The sequence below is a fragment of the Polychytrium aggregatum genome (genome assembly GCF_025602895.1).
Source record: "Polychytrium aggregatum strain JEL109 chromosome Unknown BJ171scaffold_23, whole genome shotgun sequence".
Taxonomy (NCBI): Eukaryota; Fungi; Chytridiomycota; class Chytridiomycetes; order Polychytriales; genus Polychytrium; species Polychytrium aggregatum.
In genome coordinates, this window is record NW_026516225.1 from 355,546 (window position 1) to 380,670 (window position 25,125).

General features: G+C 58.5%; 6 protein-coding genes across 6 annotated transcripts; 3 read left to right on the forward strand and 3 right to left on the reverse strand.

The window, feature by feature from the left end:
• Positions 1 to 3,461: 3,461 nt before the first annotated feature.
• BJ171DRAFT_405933 (uncharacterized protein) lies at positions 3,462 to 3,623 on the forward strand (the record flags this gene model as incomplete). The annotated part of the gene is made up of 1 exon (XM_053107238.1): positions 3,462 to 3,623. A coding segment is annotated over one exon (162 nt), but the record flags the coding sequence as incomplete, so codon positions are not given.
• An 877-nt stretch (positions 3,624 to 4,500) lies between these two features.
• Positions 4,501 to 9,273, reverse strand: BJ171DRAFT_138597 (uncharacterized protein). The gene is made up of 9 exons (XM_053105697.1): positions 9,194 to 9,273; positions 8,841 to 9,004; positions 7,308 to 8,523; positions 6,642 to 7,184; positions 6,411 to 6,500; positions 5,959 to 6,234; positions 5,433 to 5,845; positions 5,134 to 5,276; positions 4,501 to 4,911 (listed from the first exon to the last, which is right to left on the reverse strand). Exons 1-9 carry the CDS (start codon positions 9,233 to 9,235, stop codon positions 4,784 to 4,786), a joined length of 3,015 nt encoding a protein of 1,004 aa, XP_052965751.1. The 5' UTR covers positions 9,236 to 9,273; the 3' UTR covers positions 4,501 to 4,783.
• A 233-nt stretch (positions 9,274 to 9,506) lies between these two features.
• Positions 9,507 to 14,233, reverse strand: BJ171DRAFT_443231 (glutamate-cysteine ligase-domain-containing protein). The gene is made up of 14 exons (XM_053108110.1): positions 13,953 to 14,233; positions 13,624 to 13,782; positions 13,301 to 13,416; positions 13,020 to 13,072; positions 12,761 to 12,830; positions 12,396 to 12,572; positions 11,839 to 12,211; positions 11,590 to 11,706; positions 11,220 to 11,475; positions 10,936 to 11,048; positions 10,619 to 10,816; positions 10,385 to 10,469; positions 10,086 to 10,186; positions 9,507 to 9,960 (listed from the first exon to the last, which is right to left on the reverse strand). Exons 2-14 carry the CDS (start codon positions 13,771 to 13,773, stop codon positions 9,679 to 9,681), a joined length of 2,091 nt encoding a protein of 696 aa, XP_052965752.1. The 5' UTR covers positions 13,774 to 13,782; positions 13,953 to 14,233; the 3' UTR covers positions 9,507 to 9,678.
• A 919-nt stretch (positions 14,234 to 15,152) lies between these two features.
• Positions 15,153 to 17,720, forward strand: BJ171DRAFT_443233 (WD40-repeat-containing domain protein). The gene is made up of 5 exons (XM_053108111.1): positions 15,153 to 15,604; positions 15,768 to 16,073; positions 16,297 to 16,760; positions 16,954 to 17,310; positions 17,499 to 17,720. Exons 1-5 carry the CDS (start codon positions 15,247 to 15,249, stop codon positions 17,625 to 17,627), a joined length of 1,614 nt encoding a protein of 537 aa, XP_052965753.1. The 5' UTR covers positions 15,153 to 15,246; the 3' UTR covers positions 17,628 to 17,720.
• A 1,504-nt stretch (positions 17,721 to 19,224) lies between these two features.
• Positions 19,225 to 21,248, reverse strand: BJ171DRAFT_509258 (uncharacterized protein). The gene is made up of 5 exons (XM_053111367.1): positions 21,092 to 21,248; positions 20,731 to 20,865; positions 20,464 to 20,508; positions 19,959 to 20,374; positions 19,225 to 19,844 (listed from the first exon to the last, which is right to left on the reverse strand). Exons 1-5 carry the CDS (start codon positions 21,209 to 21,211, stop codon positions 19,559 to 19,561), a joined length of 1,002 nt encoding a protein of 333 aa, XP_052965754.1. The 5' UTR covers positions 21,212 to 21,248; the 3' UTR covers positions 19,225 to 19,558.
• Positions 21,249 to 22,346: 1,098 nt separating this feature from the next.
• On the forward strand, positions 22,347 to 24,862 carry BJ171DRAFT_599906 (uncharacterized protein; the record flags this gene model as incomplete). Its single annotated transcript, XM_053114965.1, has 6 exons — positions 22,347 to 22,483; positions 22,657 to 22,757; positions 22,915 to 23,316; positions 23,398 to 23,561; positions 23,679 to 23,856; positions 23,986 to 24,862. The coding sequence occupies 6 exons, from the start codon at positions 22,347 to 22,349 to the stop codon at positions 24,426 to 24,428; spliced, it is 1,425 nt and encodes a 474-aa protein (XP_052965755.1). The 3' UTR covers positions 24,429 to 24,862.
• Between the last annotated feature and the right edge of the window lie 263 nt (positions 24,863 to 25,125).

Sequence of the window (25,125 nt, forward strand, 5' to 3'; positions counted from 1 at the left end):
CTGGCCAGACTGCTGGCTTCGCCGTATCTGGTCAAGCAGCTCCCCGGTGCCCAAAGCACATGCGGGGCTGGCAACTCTGCCCACGACAGAGAGAATGGGCCGGCATCAGCAGAGCGAGCAGCACAACAGTGGCGTCTGTCGCCTGCTCCGCGCATGGCAGCGGCCTTGTCGAGCGAAGCTGCCAAACACATTGGCGCGCGGCGATTGGACCACCACCCCACCGCCTCGAGTGGATGCTGGCGGGAGTCAAGGTGGTGCAACCGGGCACGAAAAGAAAGGAGCCAGACGATGGCGACGGGTGGGTCGCTGGGGGTGGGCTGGCGCAGACCAGGTGCGGACCAGGTGCGGGCCAGGTGCAGAAATCCCGCTGCAGCGCACAGCCCGGTCGCGATCGCATGGAGCCGGTCCATATCGCAAGCCGAACGCATGTCAGCGACCGAGGGCGACATCCTATGCTCGGGCAGGCGACACCTTTCATTCGGGCAGGCGACATCCTTGACTCTCTTTGCTCGAGCATGTCTCCATTCGTCTGCTCGCGAGACTGGCGCTGCACCTACAGCCCGAGCTATCCTTGCAGCGCGGATACCACCGTGCGTCGTCTGCACGCTGGCATACCGCCGGTCGTGCTTGGTCGGCCGACAAGGTATCGCCTGCCCTTGGCCCATCCGAGCCGCCACCGAGGCTGCAGCAGCTGTTGTGGTTGCTGTTGTGGTTGTTGTGGTTGTCGTTGGGGTTGTCGTTGTGGTTGTCGTTGGGGTTGTCGTTGTGGTTGTCGTTGTGGTTGTCGTTGTGGTTGCGGTTGCGGTTGCGGTTGTCGTTCCCATGAGCATTCCCGCTCTATTCCCGCTCTATTCCCGCTCTATTCCCGCTCTATTCCCGCTCTATTCCCGCTCTATTCCCGTTGTCGCTGTGGGAATGCCGCATTTTGCCGTCGACAGATTGCCCCCTGGCCCTTGGGCGCTTCTTCCAGCCTTGCGTCTGCCCTTGGGGCGGCTCTGTTGCTCTTGTCCTTTCTTCTTCGGTGGGCTTGCAGCGACGGTGTTGCGTGCTGGCCACACGGCAGCGTTTGGCCCCTTTGCCACCTGCCTGCTCCATGCCGGGATATTAAGGCGTTTATCCCGCTGGTGGGACGGGGGCCACTCGCAGCGCCCAGACATGCCCATGCCATGTCTGCAGCCGGGCGTATACAGCCAGCGCAAAGGGCAGTGGTGCGCGGGTCAACAAGGCCGCAAATAGCAGGTTACGTATGCATTTGTTTGCGCACTCCGGTTCTCGGGAATCGTCTGGCCTCCCGGGCTGGCTCGGAGGCTGGCTCGGAGGCTGGCCGTGCGACGACCAGGCCCGCGCGAGCACATGGACATGCTGGGAAAGCAAGGACGGAAAGGCGTTCGGGGACAGGTCCGGGTTAAAAACAGACCGGCGGCAGCGGCCACTTGCGCTCCTCTCCCTCACCCGCCCGCAGACCCATCCGCGAGCCTGGCCGTGCGCACAGAGTCTCTGCCCGACGACCACGCCCGACCGCCGCCCGCTGCGAACTCTGCAGTTACTGCAATCGTCACAGCCCTTCCTGCCATCACAACTTTTGCACATCCTGTGCATTTTGGATCTACCACTTCCATCTCGGCTTCCTTCTATCCCATCTACCGCACCCACGACCGCCTCTGCGGCCTCCTGTTCGTCTGCCCCACGCCCCTGGTGTGTTTATACCGCCCCACCCCCGAACCTCGAGCCCTGTCCCCCACTTCCCCCGCGCCGTCCTTGACGCCGTCTCCTCTGGCACCCGCCGATCCTACTTGCCGCACAAGACCCTGCTCCGAATACTCCTCGGGTGCTGGTCTATCTGTCCATCTTGTTTCTGCCCAGACACAGATATCGTCGCTCTTGTCGCCGTACTGCCTTGGCATTTGCAGTCCGTTTACACCTCCATCTCGTCCGGCTTGGCCACAATTCCACTACTACTTGCCCTCCTTGTCAAATACCTTTGCCGTTGTCTACCAATTTGTTGAATCCTCACGGGCCCACTTCAACCACCGTTACGGCCTCGCTCAGTCTTTACTTGTCCCTTAAATTCTCACTGCCTCCCCCCAAACCCGTTCTCTAAACCCGTTCTCTATATCCGTTCTCTAAATCCGTTCTCTAAATCCGCTCTTCTTCAGCTACACTCGACCGCCCTTCGATCCTCAGGCCATTCCGTCCTTCTCCGTTGCTACCCTTCGCCGCCTCCTTCCTCGTCTATCACCATGGACAGCATCCAGCTTCAACAGCCCAGACGATCGTTTGTATCGATGGACTCTGCCTTTGCCGGGCCGCCCCAAAAGTCCTCCTCCAGCCACGACCACGCCCTCTTGGCCCCTTATCCCTCGACCCGCCCCTCCAGCGGTGCAATCTATCCATCCAACGTCCAACTGCCGCAGTCTACCGTCGTTGCCGTTTCTCTGCCTCTCTATGCGTCTCTGTCAAGTGCTTCAGCCCCCCAGGCCCTCTATGTCCCAGTCTCTGCAACTCCAACAGGAACCTTGGCTGCATCGGCCGCCTGCGACCCTCAGCCAAGTTTTGCCGTGGTCTCGATGGCCGGCATGGCCGAGTCCGTTGCGGCAACAGTGGGCCCCGTCGTCTCTTCAAGCTTCTCGTACCGTCCGACCTTCTGCATGACGTCGCTCTCGCCAGCGGCGTCCGGGCATCCCTCGCTGCCCACCCCCGAGCCCCTCGCGCTGGCTGACATGTGCGCCCCCGCCCCGCGCGAGCCAGCGCCGCTTCCCACCCAGCGCCACCATCCCCATACCCTGGCTCCGGCGGTGTTCTTCCAAGACTTCACCCCCGAGCCCAAGGACCAAGAGTCCTCGCTGTCCATCCCGCACCCAGTGCACATCGCCGGCCTCCACTCGGGTGCGCTGGCGCCGCCCTCAGAGCCAGGGCCGCGCAGTCCCGTAAGCGCCACCGGCTCCGCTGGCTTCTCCGACCCAGGCTCAATGTACTTTGCCCATGGCTTCAACCCGCTCCCGGTGCTCTCGCCCGAGGCCGCCACAAGAGCCGCTCCACGCTGGAGCCCGCTCGAGTACCCGGCGGCTTCTGTTGCGCTCCTCGGCCACAGTGCAGCCGGAGCCCTGTCCTCGAAGCCCGTCTTCCACCCGCAAACCGGAATGGATCGCCATCAGCATGCTGTCTATTACGGCGCGTCGGATTCCTATGGCAAACCCGAGCATATGGCCCAGCCGTCGTACTCGGCGCCCGGCAGCTTCCCCGACCTGCAAACCTACATCCAGCAAACCCTCAAGCCGCTGCCACCAAGTACAGCGCCGCATCCAGGCTTTTCCCTCGCTGCGTCTGCCTCGATCGTGGCGGCCAACGGATCGTACACCCTCCACCACAAGCCATCGCCCTCAGCTCACGCCTTTGCCCAATCCAAGCAAGTATCAGAGCCCAAAAAAGCCACCAAGAAGGGCGTTCGACCCAGCACCAACCCCTCGGCCATCCGCCCGTTCGCCTGCGAGCTGTGCACCAAGGCGTTTTTCCGGCGACAGGATCTGCGGCGGCATATGGTCACCCACAGCGACCTGCCCAAGGCCTTTGCCTGCTCCCTGTGCCATTCCCGGTTCACCCGCAGCGACGCTCTCTTCCGGCACATGAAAACTCAGCGCTGCCGAAACTAGATGTGATGGACAACAGATTACCCCTCCCTCCTCGACTAGTCCAGTCCAGTCCGGTCCAGTCCGACCCAAGCTCGACCGCTGCATGGTCCCTTCTCCCGATCGCTGTCTCGCCCTGTCTTGTTGCGGCGCCCCTCTCCGAGTTATTTTGCGATATTTTATATTATTTTTGGCAGGCTTCCTTCCTCCATGCTATATTTTCCCTATGCTTGAATCGTATTTCCTTTCTTTTTTTTTTTTCTTTTTGGTCGGTTGGGGGGAGACAAGCTCGAGAGTCAGGGTTTCGGCCACTCTCAACCCCAGTGGCTGTTTGCCGTCTGGCTGGATCTAGGCGTCTTTGTCTGCTTTCAATAGCCGCTTCCTCGGGGTTGACAGCCCTCGATGGTTGGTACTTTGGGTTCAGATCGAATGCAGCCTCTCCCTCCTCCATCTTGACCAAGATAGAGCCACAGCTGAATCCAAGATCTTTCCCTCTGGCCCGATGTTGCCTCAGCTCTATGCTTGATAAATGCGGTGGCCTCTGATCAGCAGATGTACATAGGCTGTGAGAGTTAGTCCAGGAAAAACGGAACAGAGTCCATTTTTCTCTCACACATCAAGGCAAGACATCCGAGGCCTGAACCTTGTCGGTCATCGGTTGCTGCTGCGGGCTTGCAGCCGTGCGATTGTCTGCGGGTCCTGGCTGGCAGTCGTTTGGTTTGGCTTTGGGAACATCGTCGTGAATACATCTGGCCGATTCCCTGTGGCGACGATCAACTGGCATTGATATCTCAACCCGGGAGTGTGGCGCATTCATCTGATCATCAGGAGAGCCACCGTGGTTTCTCCACACCAAGATAGTCGGGTGATTTGAGTCGCTTGGCGGGTGTGTATTCAGGACCCAGAACACAGCGATAGCCCTGGCTCAAAGCAGGGTGTTCGGTTTCGCTTTGGGAAAGCTGGAATATGCCTTCGCGCACAACTCAGCTCTATGGTACGAGCAAATCGGAGGACCCTTCCGCCTAGCGCGTTTGGCCCAGTGCTATAGACATCGATCCGCTTTTGCACAACAACCACAGGCCCCCACAGCCAACGATGCACTGTGCTCCGGTCAAGACAGCCGTGTTTGCAGTGTATTGTGTATAGATCCAGTTCATTCATTCGTATCCGCGACTCTGCTTGTACCGTTCATTCTCCTCGGTCGTCAGGACGTCATCTCCACGCCAGGCAGAGTTGGCGCGCGCACGGTATGCCTTTGATGGGATGCCGAGGCTGTTGAACATGTCTGTGAGGGAGAAGGGCAGTCAGCATGTGTGCGAGCAGCCTCGGGGGCGGCCTCGAAATCAGCAGTGCACAATGATATCCCAAACGATCCCAGAGCCGCTGAATGTAATCAACAGCCTTCGACACAACACGCCACGGCAGATCGATGCCGCGGAGCCGAGGGTCCAAGCTGCCCGTCGGATCGCCTGGCTTTCTGCTGCATCTCCATCTTGACGAGCCTCACCTTTGAGGCCGTCGGGATTCACCATTCCAAAGATGCTCTCTGGGTCTCGCCGTTGCTGGCTGTGGAGGGCACGCTTCAGCTCCGGGGTCTCTGCCCATGCCGGGATATTGAGCTTCTTCTTTTGCGGCGTCGTCGGGTCGTTGCTGGTTCGAGCGTGACAGAGAACATGGATCGAAACACCACGAATGAGTGAGCTCGTGTACGCATTTACCGATTTGGCTGGTGCACTCGCGCCGGATATTGTGCACATTGGGCATATACGCATGGCCGATTCTCGACAGCTCTCCACGCAGACTTACTCGCTGTCCGGCTCGGGCAGATCGCCGTTGGAGTCGATGATGGTCGTCACCTCTTTGCCTCCTTTTGACGGCTTGGTGGCTCCATCCGATCCGATCATTTTGGCCGCCATCGCCAGTGTACTGTTGAGCTCGCCTGTCAGCTTGGCGTCCAGATGGGAAAGCTTGGTGCTGCCGGTCGTTGTGGTCGCCATGATTCGATGCATTCCCGAGGACGAGGGCCCGCTTGACGAGGACGCAAAGAGCTCATCCAATAACGGATTCTTGATCGGTGCAGGATGGGATCCGTATGCCTGAAGCGGCGGTGGTGCCGGCGAGAAGAAGGACTTTGGCTGCTTCGGAAGAGGCAGCAGCGTGTTTGCAGTGACTTTGGTGGAGCCGCCGACAAAGAGAGGCTTGTAGGGGCTGTGCGGGGTCTGCAGAAGCCAACCAGCGGTCGTGCGTGAGTCGGGGAGGGGTGAGGCTTGTTGAGTGGAGGAACGCAATGGGTTGCAACGCTTGCTTGGCTGGCAGAGCATCGATTACCTACCTCTGGATGCTTCCACGAGTCGCCGCCTTTGAGCTCCTCTAACCGCTTGATATGGGACGGTTTGTCGGGCAGCACTGGAGCTGGTTTGGACGACACGGAGCTCGTGTGAATCGGCGCCGACGTGCTGGCGTGAGGTTGATGAGGCTGCAGTTCGAGCGTGGCAGGCGGTGGCGGTCGTCGACCGTGGTCCTGGCCGTGGGCGTGGTCGTCATCAGACCCGTCATGCGGATCAAGATCATAGGTCGGTATCGGCATCGGCTTGGGCATCAGCTGTGACTGAAAGGTAAGGCCAAGTCAGCGTTCCTGGGTCTAGAGTCGCCTTCGAGACAGAGCCCACTCGCCCATCAAACAGCCACACGGGAGAGAGAGACATCGCCTTGGTCGCCAATGTCCACTAACAGAGCAGATGGAAGCCCTCCCAAGCGCAAGAACGACCACCCCCTCGCCCCTACCTTCTTCGGCTTGTCGGGTTTGCTCGGCAGGCCGCCCGCCATGGCTGCTTCTTGGACCTCCAATACCGCCTTGCTGTTCTCAATAGCTTTCTGCTCCACGTCGAGGTGACTCGGTCAGCCAGGAAGGCCAAATCGGACCAGCGACCGCTGCGAAGATCGACACAGTCGCCGACACAACGCACCCGCACCCATATCAGCGACCAAGTCAGCTCCTATACGATTGCAACGCACCAGCGGCCTTGTCTTTCGCTCTGCTTCCTGCTTTTGAAGCAGCTCCTGTCGTTTCTTGACAGCCTCCAGTTTCTTCCGCTCTTCTTCGCGCTGTGCCCTCCGCTCATCCGATTGCACTTTCTTGAGCTTGCGCTGCTCCTCGAGCTGCTGGGCCTTGATGGCCCGATTCTTGCCAGCCTCGAGAGCCGGAATCACGGGCTTGCCTCGATCCTTGGCCTGGCCCTTGCCCATGATGTTGTTCAAGAAGCTGCTCCCGGTCGAGAGATTGGAGATGATGCCACCCGAGACCACCGACTTGAACAGCGAGTATGTGGATTCGATGGGCCCCGAATTGATCAGAATCTCGGGGGAGGATGACCGCTCATCGGAATGTTGGGCGGCGGCTTCGGCGTGTTCATCGTGTTCATCGTGTTCGTGTTCGTCGTGTTCATTATGATCCTTTTGGTCCTCTGGATCCTCTGGATCCTCTGGGTCGGCCGCAAGACCGTCCAGATCGGGCTCGGGCACATCCAGCACCACCACGTTCGGGGCTGGCACATACCGCTGCATTGGTTGGTTGTTATTTGCGACAAGGAAATCAAGCAAGCGGAGCATCGCACTAGTGAGTCGACAGGTTATGTGGACACAGGAGCACAGCGAATGTGCATGCATGGTATATCAACTGACCTCTGTGGGATGGGCAGACTGCGTATCTTGTGACGGGATCACAGAAGCTGTTATGAAGCTGTCTTCCGTCGAGGTGACCGAAAGCTCGCTCGACATGCGAGCCAACGAGGCCGCCTGGGCCACAGACGCCATGCTTTCCTTGGCAGAAGCCCGCGAGGCTTCCTGAATCGAGCAGCTCTCCAGCGATGACGGCTGTGAAGCGAGCTCGCGCGATTTGCCTGTCAGAGATGCCATGGCGTCGGCCTTGGTCATTGGGTTCATCCATTTCAGCGATTCGAGAGTGCCTCTGAGCCTCTGGTTACTTTCACTGATGACCTTTTCTCTCAGCTTTTGGATCTGCTCGGCCTCGGTCTGGATCTCCTCGAGGGTGTATGTCTTGGTGCCCATGGGCTCTGTTAAGGGCTTGGCTGCCAGGCTCGGCGGCCCGGAGGCTGGCCCGGCGCTCTGTTTCGATCCCATCATGCTGCCAATCTCGGCATCTCGGCTGCTGGTGGGTCTGTGCGGTGGATCCATCGGCGAGGGACGTTTCGATCGATGCTGAGCCTCGGCAGAGTTGGACAGCTTTCGTTTTCGAGGCGGGGTTGTATCTCGGGCCGAGCTTGTCTGCAGTTGACGGAGATGGCCCGACGGATCTCCTGCAGCGCTCGCAGGTTCGCCGGTTGTCGAGTTTTGTGCCGGCAGTCCATTCCGATGCCGCTCAGCGGCTTCCCGCACGCCTGAAACAAGACGCTCACTTGACTGAGCGATGGCATCTTGGATGTGGACTATGCGGGAGGACGAGCTCCCACCAGCGAATGGCTGTGAGTGGTCTTGCTCTGCCGGCCCTGTCAGCTTGTCCCTTCGACCGATGGCATCGACGTCGATCGGCTTGCTCTGCGATATGCGCTCCAGCAGCGTTTTCGAGGTCGGCTTGTCGCTCTTGGGTTTGTGGCGGATCGGCGACCGAATCGTGTCCGAATAGTCGACAGGGACGTCCATTGAGAGCACCTCAGGCAGAGCTGCGGACTGCTTGGCCTTGAGTGGCGTGGTTGGAATGTCGATGAAGAGCTCGTCCGACTCGGCACCTGGCCGGGTTCCGGTACCGGAGCTGAAGCTTCGTCCCTTGCTCAGGATGGCGCTCTTGAAGCCCTCTGCGCTGGCAGAGGAGAGGCGCTGGGGAGTATTGGAATCGAATGCATCTTCAGACTTGAGGGCGGCCACAACCTCGACCTCGTCGCTGTGAAGCAGGAACATTGGCGTTCCCGCGGTGCGATGCGAACCAGTGTGGAATGTGGTTCAGGGGAGGCCGAAAAGTGCATGCGACGAGAGGAGAAAGCGGGCCAGCGGGTGGTATCCTGTTAGATCAGTCGCATCCAGATCCCCCGCATTCCACTCGCTCCAGCCATCTCAAAGAATGCCATGGCGACGGAGATCCCGACGCAACCAGTCGGTCCATGGCTGCCGTCGAGGCCCTTTCTCCAAATGCCTTGCAACGGTGACTCCAGATAAGCTGGCGATGGACGGTCTGCAAAGAGTCTCCGATCCGGCGCATACACTAACATGCACGGCTCCTCGATCGGCCTCGTCCGCTCGTCCTTGATCTTGGCGAGCAGGGCCCGGGCGAACGGGATCCGCCCTACTGATCCCTGGGCCGCGACTTTGAAGAGCGATTGCAGGAGCATCATGAGGGCTTCATCCTGCTCGGATTCCGACAGCTCCTGCGTTAAGGGAGGGCCGATAAACGGGGTGCGTCGAGCCGGGTCGATGGCGTTCCCAGTTGCGGCGACGGTTGGGTATATGGGTCAGTGGCTGCTTTACCGACAAGCTGGATGGCCAAAGCGACTGGGGGAAGGCCGAATGCAGATGGTGTAGCAGAGAAGGGTATGGCGCCGAAGCAGTCATCGCACCTGATGCGGGGCTGGAGCATCCATCGGGTAGCTGTTGGGCATGGCGCTGATGTATGGGGGAGGGGCTGGCCGATGTGCAGCGAGACAGGACGATGCCTGGGAAGGCGCTTGCCAATTTGGTAGTAATAGGCTGGGGATGCATTCGAGCCGGCGACGCGGATCGAGCCAGAGCTTGGGCCTTTCCTGGCTTGGGCACCAGGCCGCCGTCCATTCACACAGATGCAAGTGCTCGTGGCTCTCGCCCGCCCTCGATCTCGACGGCGCATCGAAGAGCGCTGCCATCCGCCGAGCCACACGCGGTAAAATCTCATCATGGCAGTCGATCTCGTGTATTGATGATGGTGTTATCCAAGACAAACTTGCCATCGACGACATGATGTGATGGGGAAGCCGGCTGCAGTCTCGGCCCATTTCGTCCTCACATCCGCGTGTCTGGATCCGCACGGAAGTGCCAGGTCCATTTTGGAGGCGGGAGGCGGCTGTATTCAGGCGGTGAGACCAGGCACCCCGCGGCCACCGTTCTCGGTCATGGTCTCGAGCTTCTGGACCAAGTCCCAGATGATCTGGTCAGAAACGACAGAGTCATGCTTGTAACCCGGGTGCTCATGCACAAACTTGCGGATGTAGCCCGCCGCAGTCATGAGCTCGCCGCTAGCCTTGCGGGAGATGAGCGTCAGATACGACGACAGCTGCGAATGCGTGGCGTAGTCGAGGTTGACGGAGGACAGATACGACTCGATCAAGGGGACGAGGCCCGGGAAGAAATCCTGAAATAACGACAAAGACTGTAAGTCACCCAAGATGGCGCCCAGGGGAGGTGTGCGGCCACAGCGCCCACGCCAAAATCACCGTCGGCGGATTGCACATCTTCTCCGCCCTGTGCGTGTCTTACGTTTCCGTTGATAATCTCGTTAATGGTGAGCAGCTGGGCTTCGTCGGGGTCGTTCTCTGAGGTGGTAGCTTCGCCCAGGCCGGCGACCGAAGACGGGCGATCTGGTGGAAACGGCGATATGTCAAATGGAGACAGTGAGAACGTATCCTGATATCCAATAAGGATGATCAACGGACACAGTCCATAAGCAGAGCCATGACTCGAGCTATAACTGCCAAGCCAAGAGCAAAGAATGGCATGGAGCCAACATGACCGACGCAGCAAACATGGCAATTACGGCAAATGCGACAAGCACTCACCCCCACCAAAGATATTCTTGCGGAACCAGAACTTTTGCTCAGTCACAGCAGCGCGCGAGTGCGCCTTCTTCATGTTTTCGTCAACCTGGAGCACATTAATACGTAAACAATCAGTCTGGGTGGCCCGTTACCGGTCCAGCCATACCACTCACACGTGCAAACGGCGACGGTGGGGCAGTCACATGTGGATCGTGGCCGAATCAAAGCATGCACTGACGAGGGTGGAGCTCTCACCTGGCTTAGGGGGATGTAAAAGTTGAGATCGTAGCTCAGGATCGCCCGAGTCAAGAGCACGACAAAGACGGAGAAGGCGGCGTTCTCAAAGTCCGTCAGCTGGATTTCCATGCTGCGGAACTCGACGCGCCATCCGATCGGACTTCCGGGAGGAGGAGGCTTGAACCGCATTGTCTGCCAGTTGGTGCTTTGGATGTTCTGCAAGGGACAATTCCACCGTCACAGGACGAGTCGACTGTTAGGCCATATCGGCGGCGCAGCCAGAGTCGGTTCAGGAGAAGAGCACAACTCGTGCATTTGCGTCGCGGCAGTCCCACCTCAAAGTGATCAGAGCTTTTCTGATCATCTTGCTCCAGGAGCTCCTCAAATATGACGAGGGGATCGCGGATAAAGAGATGGGCGTAGTGTCTGGCAAGGAGCTCATCAACCCCTACGGGAACAAGGTCAACAGAGTGCATTAGAACCCTACGCTATAGAATCCATCCGGACTTGTCCATGCCACGGTGCAACAACACGGTCGCTCAGCTCCACTCAATCCCACAAGATCGGCGTGTCTGTGCGCAGCCACGCCGCTGGCCATCGCCGGCACCGAGCGTCGTACCTCCGTCCTGCAAGGTCTTGTGGATTTCTTTATCGAAAGGAATGTTCAGGTCGTTGTATTTGTCCTTGTAAAAGTTGGCGCGGATCGGGACGCTGGTATCCACCGGCGAGTGGAAATCATCGTGGCTGTCGGTGCCACTGGCAGAGGTTCGGTGGGGCTTGGTGCAGCCGCCACTGTAGTTGGGTCCGGGCGACAGGTAGAGATTGATCGAGTCGTAGCGGGACTTTGGTATCCGGAATCGCGAAGAGTTCAGCGGCTAGGAATGAAGAGGGGACGGCGCCGTCAACAAACGTATGTAGCCGGCCGTGGAGATGCTTCGGCGGATCCGTGCATCATCGCACACAGCTTTGCTGTGGTGATCGGCACTTACTTCCTCGCCACGCTCCTCTTTGGTTCGGTCGTCCACGCTGGCCGAAATAACGTCCCATCGACAATCGACATCGGCAAGGTATCCCCTGAAGATGGGGGCAGCAGCCGAGAGTGCGAGCTAATCGAGCGAGACATTCGACGGATCGCAGTCCGGTGCAACACAACCCATCCAGAGCAGAGAGGAGACAGGGTTAAAACAACGAGTTTGGGCGATCGCGAATAAGAACGCACTGATAATACGGCAACCTACCATGATGGGACTAACGACAGCCAGGTGGTCGTAGAGGCGGCGGGCCTCCTCGACCGAACATGCCTGGAAGGTGACCTGCAGGCAACAACAGCCCATGCCAAAGCACATGCAGTCCATGTAGATGTGATCTGGCAGGGCATCGGGGATCACGCCAGGGAGGGCGGCACTATCTCCCGATGCGCTGCCTTTGGGAGGCGTGGTGGTGTGCGAAGTGGACTCCTTGGCCAGATCAGCCAACTGTTCGGAACCCAGAGCAGCAACGCACTTTGGAGTGGGCTCCACAAAGGGACGAGGGGTGTTGGTGTCGACGTAGATCGGCATGTTGATGCAGACCTTGGAGCCACGTCGGGTTCGAATGTTCTTGGTCAGGGTACTGGGTCATGATGCCCGCCGACCGTGGCCGCAACAGCAGATACGAGCCGAGATGGTGTAGATGGCGACATGAGCATCATCGTCCGTGGCGGTGTCCGTATCCGAAGCAATAAGAGCGGGGCACAGACGATGCTTGGAAGAGCAGGGAAAGGACATCTTTGGGGGAGGGAGTCAGAGATACTTACGGAAAGCGCGCATGTGGGTTGATGGCAATATCGGGGATGAACAAACTGCGGCTTGCACCCGCGGCCGGGGCCGGATCCGCAGGAGGGTCCAAAAAGTCGTTGGTGCCCAGATGCGGATACGAAGTCAGCGTCAGGACAGTTTCGTTCGGGCGAAGGTACGACTGGGCCAAGGCTCTCCTGAAGGGACAGGCCAGAAAGACAGACGGAAAGACTGCTTAGATCGCGCAATCGCAAACGGGCGGATGGCTGGCTGGGCCTGACAGCCGTGGTTAAGACTGCCGCTGTCATGCGGGGTGTGCCACTGTCCTCTGCCTGCGATCCCGATCGAGGTTGCGCGTGTGGAAAACAGCCGCCGCGGGACTTACCTTCTGCGCATGTTGGGCTCGACGGTCGTGAGGTCCTTGATCGTCGAGCCATAGGGAGCGCCGGGGGTGGCTGGCGAACCAAGAGAGGTGCATGTGAGTCGAGCAGCCCCAGGGCAGGATCCCTCTCGGGTCCATCGCAATCCCACCATGCAATGCGACGGGGGGGGTTCAACGTGATGTGATGCAATCTTGCTGCAATGCGATGTGATGCAATCTCGCTGGAATGTGGTGTGATGCGATGCGATGCGATGCTGCACACCTTCGAGCATGTAGACGGCGTACTCGGGTTTCCAAGAGCTGTCAAAGGGCTCGCTGCAGAAGGACAGGTTGAAGCAGGATGGCGGGTAAGGGAGCGCTCCCGAACAGAAATCGGAGCAAGAACCGGAACAGCACCAGATCGACCACAAGATCGCAGTGTTTTGGCATCGACGCGGGGCCTGCTCGATCGTCGGAGAGCCCTCATCGTCCGAGTGAGGATCGGCACACTGCCGCCTCCAGTCCAGCTCTCAAAGTCAGAGACATCGACAAACGATACACTACCCCTTGGCCTGGGCCTCAGACTCGATTTTCTGCAACTCGACGAGTGCATCGTGGGCCTTGAGCGAGAGACGGACCTTGCGAGCGGCGTCGTCCTTTGAGACGACGACGTACTCGATCTGGATGTGCAGCACCGACTCAGTACGGGCGATCGATCGGCATCGGACGCTCCTGGATGGCTGCCAACGTTCATCTCCAAGCACCAGTGCCCACGCAGGCCACCGACTTGCCGACGAGGGCTGCTTCGTCTCGAATCGCAATTGCACATGCCTTCGGATGCGTACGCAGCGCCGACGGACGATTCGTAGAATGCAGGCGGATCCTACCTCGTCACCCCAGTAGAGATGGTCCTTTCTTCTCGTTTTCAGGCGGTTCCAGATGTTGAGGAACTGAATAATGCCGTGTTTGCGGACATGATCGGCGTGGTTCTTGGCCTCGGACCAAGGCAGAGGAGTTCCCAGAGACAGCAGACCCATGATATTGAACTGGGCGAGATGAGCAGCACCGACAAGGACAACGGCAGGGAGAAGAGGATGAGACTATGGCAGAGTCGGCGCGGACGCAGAGCCAGGAACGACGAGAGTTTTGGCGAATGGGCTATGCACCGACGAAGCTGGAGCAACGAAGCCGGAGCAGCGACAAAGCAGCAACATACACGCTTATGGCAGTCGGGATGGCAGGAAGAGCAGGGACCAGGCAGAGGTATGGATGTCTGTCGGCCGGTGGAGAAAAGGCGGCGGGCAGGACCGATGCGATTACTAAGTAGTTGGGGCTGGGCAAGACAGAAGGCAGCCGGATGAAGGGATCGGATGGGGCGGGGATCGACCGATGGCCGGAGCCAGAAAAATGCGAGAGCAAGCGAGGCCGAGCGAGGCGGGAGCGCGAGATGCCGAAGCAAGGCCGGTGCAATCGCGGAGGGCAGGGAACAATTGAAATGATTTGTCAACCGCTGGGCGGGCGGGTGACTGCTGGCCAAGCCGACAGGGTGCGAAAGAGGGCGACGCTGAGACAGCACCGGGGCGCTGCGGACCACGACCGGAGCGATACCCACGGTCGGCGACGGAGGATGGGGCATGGGCAGCCCTCGCAGGCCGCTGGCGCTGATCGAGGATCGGCGGCGTTCCCGAAATCGGGTTTGGGCAAGCCGCGCAGAAGGGGTCCCGGCAATTCTGCAGACGACGAATGCGCAATCGACCGGCCTTTGCGGCAGACGAGCCGCTCTCTGCGATAATCGCTCTTGTGGCTGCACCCAGCCAGAACACACGGACCAGAGGCGGTCTCGCTGTCGATGCAATCCAGCGAGATCACGCCCTGTCGGCTCTGCCATTCCAGCCCGGCACGTCCGTCAGGAGACAGAAAAAAGCCGTTTTTGCGTGCCCACATTGAAACAGGACATCTCAGCACGCGGATGCCTTGTGGATCGCGCGGGATAAGTGTTGCTGATCGATCATCTGAATGACTCGGATCGGCCTTGGCTGACTCCATCGACGGGTATGGCATAATATTTGCTGATATATGGCGACGACGTGGTTCGTTCGAGAGAAACGATGTCCCATCCAGTACGCCGTACGGCATCGCCAGTCCGAGACACAAACACACCTTCGTCGCGATTGTCGTGGTGGTGGGGGATGTTTGGCTCAAGGCTGGATCAACGCGAAGGACTTTCGGAAAGCGAGCACAGCCACGGTGACAGCCACGGTGACAGCCCCGTGGGATTGCGCCATCGACACGCTCGCTCACTCGATCCAGCCAGCCACATGCACTCGATCCGCCTTGTGCTGCGCATTTCATTTCGCCGCCACTTCATTTGAAAGTCCGCGATTTTTTGTCCAGCGCCTCCCGCAGATTGCTTGCTCGGTCGGGTCAAGTTTCCCAGGGCCGGGTCCACCACCAACGCACCACCAACGCACCGCCGTCCGTCTCCGTCCTCCACCTCCGTCGCAGCCGCCATGATCTCTTCGCTAGCATGGATCCGCAAGGGCGCCGCCAAGGAATTCCCCGAAAAGTATAATCTCTCTGACCAAGAGTTCGATCGCATCGCCGGCGACATTGGCATCCAGGTCGCTGCCGCAAAGGAGGAGCTTCAGGCCGCCGAAGCCGCTGCCAAGAGGGCCATCGCCGAGGACGAGGCTGCCGAGAGCGACGACCAAAACGAGGTGGCTGATAAGATTAATCAGGACGACGACGGCGATGATGACGAGGAGGGCGAGGACCTCGTCGTCGAAGACAAGGAAGGCGAGGACCCGCTGGCCAAGTACAACCTGGACGACTATGACCGGGATGACGAGGAGGAGAGGGCCCGCAAAGGTGTGTGTCCGCGCTGAACGTGCCCGCATTGGCTACTTTTGAAGACAGGATCATGCTCGGCCTTCTCCATGGGGCCGGTGATGCGTGTGTCGATCCAACGCATGCTCTGATGCAGCTTCCGATTCTACTGCGGATGCATCGGCATCCATCCTTTGCTGTGCAGACATTCCCCTCTTTGGCAACATCCGCGGGCTGACGTACTATGCCTCAAACGAGGAGGACCCCTATATCCAAATGAAGGAAGACGATGAGGAAGAGGAGGAGCGCGCAGAGATGCAGGTCCTGCCGACCGACAATCTGCTCATTGCGGCCAAGACAGAGGATGAAATCTCGCATCTCGAGATCTATCTCTTCGAGGAAGAGGAGGACAACCTCTACGTTCACCACGACATCATGCTTCCGTCGTTCCCGCTGTGCATCGAATGGCTCGACTTTCACATTGGACGAAACAAGGACAGAGAGGGCGCCGGTATGATTCCGCATGTGCCTCTTGGGCTTGATCGTGGGCTGGTTCAGCCGGTCGCTCCAACATCGCTGTGATAATTTTTGCTCTGCACTTGCTCTGCACTTGCCCTGCACTTGCTCTGCACTTGCCCTGCACTTGCTCTGCCATTGTTCTGCATTTGCTCCGGCCTTGCGGCCTCCGTTTCCCTGATCTCGCATTTACACGACCGTTGTCTGATTGATCAAAGGCAACTACGTTGCCGTCGGCACCTTTGACCCCGAGATCGAGATCTGGAACCTTGACGTTGTCGACACCATGTATCCCGAGATCATCCTCGGATCGCAGAAGCATCAGGACAAGAAAGCCAAAAGGTCGCGCAAACCCAACCCAGAGCGCCACGTCGACGCCGTCATGTCTCTTTCCTGGAATCCCCATCACCGCAATCTAATCTGCTCGGGCTCGGCCGATCACACTGTCAAGCTGTGGGATATGAACTCGCCTGAGCGGGCCGTCAAGAGCTACGACCACCACAAAAACAAGGTCCAGTCTGTGGTCTGGAACCCAGTCGAGGCTACTGTCCTGGCTACGGGCGGATACGATAAGCGGGTGTGCTGCTTCGACTCGCGGTCGCCACAGGTCATCTCCGAATTCAAGCTTACTGCCGACGTCGAGTGTTTGAAATGGGACCCGTTCCACCCGGAGCGGTTCTTTGTAAGTGTCTGGATAGCGAGCCGCTCAGGAACAGCCCTGCTCACTTGCTGCCATTGCCGCAGGACAAGCGTGGTGCGACCTGTCGACGAACCGAATCGACCAAGCCGATGGCACCATTACCTGGCGATCTACTGACAGTATCGTCCCTCCGATGGCACTGCCGGATCGACTCCGCTGTGGTTGACTTGCGCAGGTCTCGACCGAGGACGGCATCGTCAAATGCTACGATGCACGCTCGCCCAAGGACTCGCTCTTCACTGTTCACGCCCACGACGGCGCCGTCAGCGCTTTGGACGTCTCTCGGATCGTCGACGGCCTCCTGGTCACTGGCTCGACTGACAAGACCGTCAAGTTGTGGAACATCAAGGACAACAAGCCCAGCTGCATCTGCTCGCGCGATGTCGGTGTTGGCAAGGTATTTGCCGCCAACTTCAGCGTCGACTCGGCCATGGTCCTGGCCGTGAGCGGTGCCAAGGGCAAAGTCGTGGTTTGGAACCTTACCGACAACGCCGGCGTGCGAAGTGCTTTCCGCGGCCAAGTCAACATCCCGGTGAGTACCCAGGCTCAGCGCCCGCTATCGACGCTGCTCATATTTCGAGCAAGTCTCACGGTCGCTGAAGATCGCCAAGCAACCGTGGCTTCGCATAAGCATATTTCGAGCCGCCATCGCAGATCGCCCACTACATCGACGTTGTGTTCTGACTTGCTGTTCGCCGGCCCGATCGCCACTCCTCGCAGGCATCAACAAAGCCCCGCAAAGAGTTTGCCACCGTCGAGGACGAAGAGGACGAGGAGCCAGATGAGGAGGAGGGCGAGGAAATGGAGGATGGCGACGGCGACGAGGGCGGTATGGATGTCGACGCATAGAGGCGGCAACGCTTTGCTGCCCAGCATCCCCTGTGCTGTATCATCGCTTGTCATTTGCCTTCATTCTCGGACTCGTGGATACGATGAGGCCGTATGGAGGCCTCTTTTTCAGTATCTCCCTTGCTTGCTTGCTTTATTCCTTCTCTTGCGGCTGCCTACACACATGAAGCCAATGAACTGTGTATTCCAAGATAGGGTCCGTCTCCTTTGGGATGTTGCGGGCAGTCGCCTCTGCCCATCAACGGCCACTGCATCCTTGATACAGGGTGTGGTTCCACAGCTATGCGAGTGCAAAGCGTTGTGCCTGCATCGCTCCTGCCTTGTTTGTTCGGATGGATTTGAGCGAGCCGATCGTAGCCAGCGACCAAAGCCACACCACTTTCGATCGACCGGCTCGATGATCTACGACGAGCGAGGCGTCAGACACCGTCACGACGCTTCAGCCAGGCTGAGGGGCGAGAGATGAGCCACTAGTTCGCATTTGTAAATGGTGAGTCCGGTGTAGGTGTTGGTTTGCGGATCCTGAGGAGGAATCGTTGAGGGAAGTGGTGAGCCCCATCCCGCAGATCCAGAGACGAGAGCAAGCGATTCCGATGTAGGCAGAGCCACGGCAACGACAAATGATGCATCGGCTCAGTCGGACCCAGCGCCGCGGTCTACCTTGACCATGACCGAGTGCCGGATGTCGACTGGGCTCAGATAATGCTTCATCTCGAACGAGTCTGCGGGTGCAAAGTTGGCTCGTGAACAACGGTTGTTACGGCGGGAGGCCCCTCGAGGGAAAGCGAGATACACAGCGAGTGTCGGTGGCCAGAGTGATCGGAACATAACTGTGCAGAATCATTCGCAGTGCCTTTGACCGATATCCCTGCTCCGGCAGCGAAGCCGCATTCCCAGATGACATACCGCCCTGGAACAGCTCCATGTTGTCCTTAGAGCTGGAGTTGGATTCAATCAGGCTCGGAAGCAAGTTGCGGATGGCAAGGATCACCTTCTGGCTCCGTATCCCGTCGGGTATTATGGGCGAGGAGGACCAAAAGGGCAGGGAAAACGATCGCAAGATCATCGAGGGGACATGATGGTACCATAGGAGCCCCGCAGTCGGGATCGGATGGAATCGCCGGGATTAGCTGTGGCAAAGGTCCTGCGATGCAGAGCCAAGGAGGGCCGGGATTCTGGAGAACAGCGGGAGTCGATCGATACAGTTTGTCCGGGAGGAAGCCATGGCTGGGCGGATGGGCGGATGGATGGGCGGGCGGATTGGCCTCTAACCTGTAGCTGAGCCGCGTCAAACCACTCGGGGCCACTCTTCTCTACAATCAGAGTCGCTCGCAGGGCGAGTGCCTTGGAGATGCGTATGTAGTGAATCTGGGTGGCCGGGGCCGGGCGCGACGAGTTCATGGTGCGAGAGGGCGGATCGAGCGTTGAGGGGGGGGAAGCAGATGAGGAACGAAGCGAAGCGGGCATGGGGGTCGGACTCATTCATCTTTGCCGCGCCTGACGTCCTCGCCAATGCAACCAGCCCCGAGAGGCCCACCGCTTCAATTCCAGCAATGTCCAGGGCATCCGCCTAGAGATTCCCAGCGAGCACTGCCCATTCGGAATGTAGAGACGTGCTGCCGATGTCATGCATGCACGGATGCATGCTATCACGCTCATCGCTTCTGGCTGGAGAAAGACCCTGTCGCAAGACCGTTCTTGTTCAAGTGCTCGATCCCTGGGCACTCGGGGTGTGTGTATTCAGTGACCAGAGACTCGGAGCAAGTGGAGTCGGTTACGGCGTCCCCAAGCTCGATTTCCACAGGCGGCAAGCTCGGTCTGTATGCCTACTTTCTAACCAGGCACTACACCGTCTGATGGAGCCGAGAGCCTGACTTGCCTCGCGGATGCAATGCGTCCTCCTGACGAACTTGGCGGTCGGGTCCTCTCGTCTAGAGTTTGCTGGCCGGCTTGATGATCATCTTCGAAAGGCGATCCGAGATGATTTGCTCTGCGTCACGCACCATGCGCGTCAGGAGATCTTTGCAAGTGGGAATATCATCGATCAACCCAGCGACCTGGCCGGCTGTCCACACGCCGTTCTCGGTGTTGCCCTTTTCGAACACTTCGCTCCGGCCACGTTTGCCGGCCACCAGGTCCTTGACGTCATCAAAGGTGGCGCCGCCGGGTCGCCGCTCGATGCGAACGACCTCCTGGGAAACGGCGTTCTTGAAGACCCTGAGTAAGAAATCGAGCTTTGGTGAGTAAGCTCCATCTGGGTGGCTTTGGACATGTCCCATAGACGACCCGAAGGGCCCGCTTCTCTGGCTTCGCTTGCAAACCCGTGCCCACCTGGCAGTGTTGTGCAGCGTTCTAAACATCAGCGCAGTGTCGGTCTCCTTGGCTTCGACGAGACGGTCTTTGACGTTCTGGTGCACCGGAGCCTCCTTCGTCGCCAGGAAGCGGGTGCCCATGTTGATGCCTTCGGCACCCAGCGCCAGAGCAGCAGCAAGGCCGCGTCCGTCGCCAAAGCCGCCCGAGGCAACATAGGGCACCTTGAGAGTCTTGGCCGCCTTTGCGAGCAGAACTATGCCGCCAACATCATCCTCGCCAGGATGGCCAGCACACTCAAATCCGTCGATCGAGAGGAAATCGACGCCCATCTTGGTGGCGCTCAGAGCGTGTCGGATCGCCGTGCACTTGTGAATGACGATGATGCCGGCCTGCTTGAACATCTTGACAAACGGGCCCGGGTTGTTGCCGGCCGTCTGAAAGTCCCGAAGGATTTGGGCTCAGGTTGAGTCCTTAGCCAAGGAGGATTGCGGCTGCAGCTGCAAGTGCAGGCACAGAGTCTCACCTCAACAACCTTGATTCCGCTCTCAATGATTACTCTGGCATACTCCTGCAGACCAGAGCGCCGGACAGATGCAAAAGACGTGTTAGCCGGCGTGATGGCAAGTGCACCAGAGCCGCAATCTCCTCGCTGTTGATAGATTCCACGCGCGATACTATCATGTCCGACCACGAATGTGTCTTCATGTAACGACGACAGGGAGCATGGATTACATCGGTCAAAGCTCAGAATCTGCGGGATATTATGGTGGGGGGGGGGCAACAGACTTACCTCGTACGGAGGAGGGTTGATAGCCGGCAGAATCGTCAAGTTTACTCCAAAGGGCTTGCTAGTCATGGTGCGGCAGCGCTGAATCTCCTTGCGGAGATCCTCGGGCGTGGGCTGGGTCAATGCCGTGAGAACTCCCTGGGTTCGGCAAGTTGGCAGAGTAGAGCGGAATCCGCGAGCGACAACGAGAAGAGCAGCAGCCAGATTAGCGAACACGCAAGCGAGACATGGACGAGAGCTGTCGTTGGATACACCGGATCGGCGATACAGCTGCACAGCTCCATTGATACACGGAGCGAGGCTGCCTTTGCACACAGTCCACGCCGCTCGATGGAGGCCCTGGGCTGCGACACATTGGCCTTACCAGACCGCCAGCGTTCGACACGGCGCTTGCCATTTCGGCCGTGCCGACCCACTGCATCCCACCCTGGATGATGGGGTGCTCGATGCCGAGCTTCTCGGTCAGTTTGGTGCGAAGAGGCATGCTTCTGGCGCAGGATCGGATGCGGATCAGGTCAGGGCGATCGCTGCCGAGGCGGTCGAGGCAGATGTCGGGGGGTAAAATAGGGCGAGGGTGGCGCACGTGAAAACAGGTTGTGGCACATGCCAGGCCTCTGGTTTGCTGGCTCATGTGGTCTTGGACATGAAGGCAGCGCGTTCCACTTTCAGCCTGCATGGGACGGTGTTTCTCCACGGGAACTGTTGTGCGTTGCTGGGTTGGGGGGGGTGAACAGTCCCGAGACATGATATGGATTCTGCGGACAGCTTCCCGCAGCGTGTGGTTTCTCGGCATCGATATAGTCGAACGAGTCGCTTGGATGTGTGGACCATGGACGGATCTGGTGTGCATTCTGTCCAAAGCAGTATCCACAGGGTGTCTCGTCTCGCTTGGTGGGAGCTGCAATCGTGCGAACGCTGCAATTCAATTCGCCTCACGCATCAGCACCAGCACCAACACCAACGGGCAGGAGCAGATGTCGCTGGCTTGCCTGACATAGACTGGGCTGACCCGGACGATGGGTCGCTCCGGTGTTGTCACTCAACATTCCGGCCACTTGTGTGGTAAATGGCCATGCCGCCAGTACACTCTGATCAAGCTGAAAGCGCTCTGTACTCCCTTCAGCCAACCATACACCAATTCCTCCCAATCAGCCCGTCTCGCTCCACCGATCTCGCCCCCCCCCACGCCAACGAGTGGAATCGACATATCTGCTTGCGACAATAGCGCGATCGGAATGAAGTACTGCTTGGACACCCCACGCAATCGGAAAGCAGCGGTGACGTATAGCACCCACCCCAAAGTCGAGAATTGCATCCGAGATCGACGGTGGTTTGCATCCAGATCGCCCCCCTCTCAGCCCTTCCTTCCGAGGCCCGTGCGCTTTGTCTCGCAACGCTGATCTGGAGTCCAGCATCCTCTTGCCTCAGGTTACCGGTCTGGAAACAGCGTGCCCACTGGGAGGGACAATACTCCAGTTGGATCTCCGGGAATCCCATCTGAACCAACTCAGACACAAAGAGGCTTCAGCCCAACTACTTCAGACGAGAACCGGCACGACTTTGGACTCCCAACATATACTCGATCCATCTCTCCACCCAGCTCGTCCTGGTCAAATCTCATGAGCACCAGCAACCAGACCTACACCGCCGTGCTAATCGATCCCACGATCGAAGCACCCGTGCGGTTCGACGATCCGGAGCTCGTGAAGATACTCACTCCACTCATGGGTGTACATCTACCGCTGTGGCTCGGTTGGTAAGTCCCTGTCGCTCCCATCCTGCCAAAGGTGACTCGGAGACTGCCCAGATGGCCGCTGGTCGGGAATTGCCTGCCCGAACCACTGCCAGAGATCCTGGCTCCAGCACGGAAACTCTGGCTCTTCAGGATACGCCAGTCTCTCTTATTCTTGCCGCCACACTTTCCATCAGCCTGGTGCTCTACTTTATAAAGCGCAACCACTACAACATCCGAAACCATGGATTTGTCCTGGCCTTCACCGGCTCCGCTTTGGGATTCTGCGCAACGATAGGTACAAGTGGTCCCACTTGATGTTGATATGCAGAGTCACTCACCACACAAACAGGGACGGCTGGATGGGATGCGTCCTGTGTGGTCCGATATCGGTCGACTCGACTCATTTGCCCTTCGTCCTTCTCCTGCGACAAACCCCACCCATCCGAGTCCAGTCCTCTACCTGACCATCATGTCGACACGATTCATCTGCGCCATCACCGCCTGGTCCATCAATGTCCTCTTCACCACTTCGATCCTGACAGAATGCTTTCGATTCATCGAGCTGTATCACAAGTTCAAACTCGGCGAACAACACTTCCTGGGTCAGCACAGCAACTTTGTGCAGCTCACCATGTCAGAGACCTCTGGACGGCGGACATCAGAGACAGCCGAGTCACCCAGATTTGAGCGGCAGGATCTGATCCCAGCCAAGAAACCAATTCGGGTCTTGGCGATCTTTGGACGGCTGTCGGGACGCCAATGGTACGGACTCACCTGCTGTGCCGTGGTGATCTCCATGATTATCGTCCAGGTGGTGTACATTTCGGATCTCTCGATCTTCCCGATGATGGCTTGTAGCCCGTGTATTCCTTCGCTGGCAGTATGGTCGCCCATGATGGCTGTTGGGATGCTGCAGTTGATCGTCTGTCCAATAGCCTTGGTCATCCTGCGGGATGTGGGCAGCCTTAACGGAACCCGAGCCGAGATGGTGGTGCTTTCGATCATCAATCCCATTATCTTTGTGATATGGTGCCTTGGCAACTCCCTGTTCATGACGGGCGGCGTGTCCGAGTGGAAAGAGTTCTCGTCCATGATTTGGGTAAGTTTGGTGACCGAAGTAGATGAGCATCGCATTTGCACCAGCATCGGAACGGCATGGGAAATGGCTGGTTGGCTGGCTGATCGTGATGCCGCCCATGGTCTTGGATGGTCGCAGTTTCTTGTTACCTTGACGGCGCAACACTGCTGTTCGGTCGTTGTGCCGCTGGCGATTGCCTTCCGCCAAGACTACAGAGCCCGGAGGCTTGGCAATCTCGAGTACAACATGCGGTCGTTCCATAAGGTCCTCAAGGACAAGAAGCTCATGACCACCTTCACGCAGCTGTGCGTCAATGGTAGGAAACCTGTGCTGCGGCCAAACAAATGCTCTCAGAACGACATTCCCAGACACACGGACTTCGGGCCCTCGATCTGATCCGCCAGCATCGGCGTTGACCCTGTTGTCCATACCATGCCGCCTCCAGACCTGTCGTTCGAGAACCCCATGTTCTACCTGGCCTGTCAGCGGCTCACCCGGGAGATTGCCACCGCCCGTGCGAGGTCCTCGCGACCAATGTCGGTCATTTCCCAGATGAGCACAAATGCGCTCATGTCCGTATCTTGCAGCAAGGAGTTCACGATGATGAGCAGCTCTCACTCGCTGTCGATATCGCTGCTGCCGAAGCGGGTCCAAGAGCTTATGTGGGAGATATACAGGAAGTTTATTATCAGCGGCGCCGAGTTCGAGATCAACCTGAACCACGAGCAGCGAAACGAGATCATGACAAAGTTCGAGGCCGGTGACATTCCTTCCGACGTTTTTGTGCCAGCCGAACGCACCATCGTCGAGCTCATGTACCTCAACACATTTCCGGCCTTTCTGGAGCTTGGTCAACGCATCTACGAAGACCAGCCCAACGAGGCATGAGCCACCCCAGGCAGACATCCTGGCCCGCACTCTATGCCAAGCACGCCACTGTCCCCCGCGTGTTGTTCGATTGGAGATGGCGGCTGGTCTGCCACAGTCGCCTCCCACAGGTGGCTCTCCTAGTTGAATAGGATTGGCATCACGAAACTGCTGTCTGTGGCGCGAGATTCGCTGGGACAACGGGGCTGTTGGTCTGCGGTAATCCTGTTCGCTTGATACAAAGTGCATTTCCTCCCCTTTCTCTTTGGCTTTGGGCGACCAGAGGAGGATGGCATAGTAAAGCTCCGGCAGCTTGAGGCAGTCCCAGCAGTCTGCATCGGTCCAGGATCAGCCTCAGTTGGGCGGATCGGCCCTTGGCGGGGTCATTCGGAAAGAGAATGATATTCCACGGTCCACAGTCCGCGATCCCGCTATTCCGTTGTTCCCAAAAAGTGCTTTGACTCGTTCCAGAAGTCGACTTTGAGCAGCTGCAAATGGGCGGACACAGAAGCCAGCCACATGCGAAAGTCCAACTGGACCTTGCTGTCTGGAATGTCCGAGCGTCGGATCGACGGCGCACACAGGTTGATATCGGTTGTGCATGAGCGACTGTTTGTGGATCTCAGTCTGTCGTAAATCGAGAGCGCCATCTGATATTACACCATAGGGACATTACAGACGGCGCCACAAGCCCACTCGATGCATGGTGCTAGCCCAA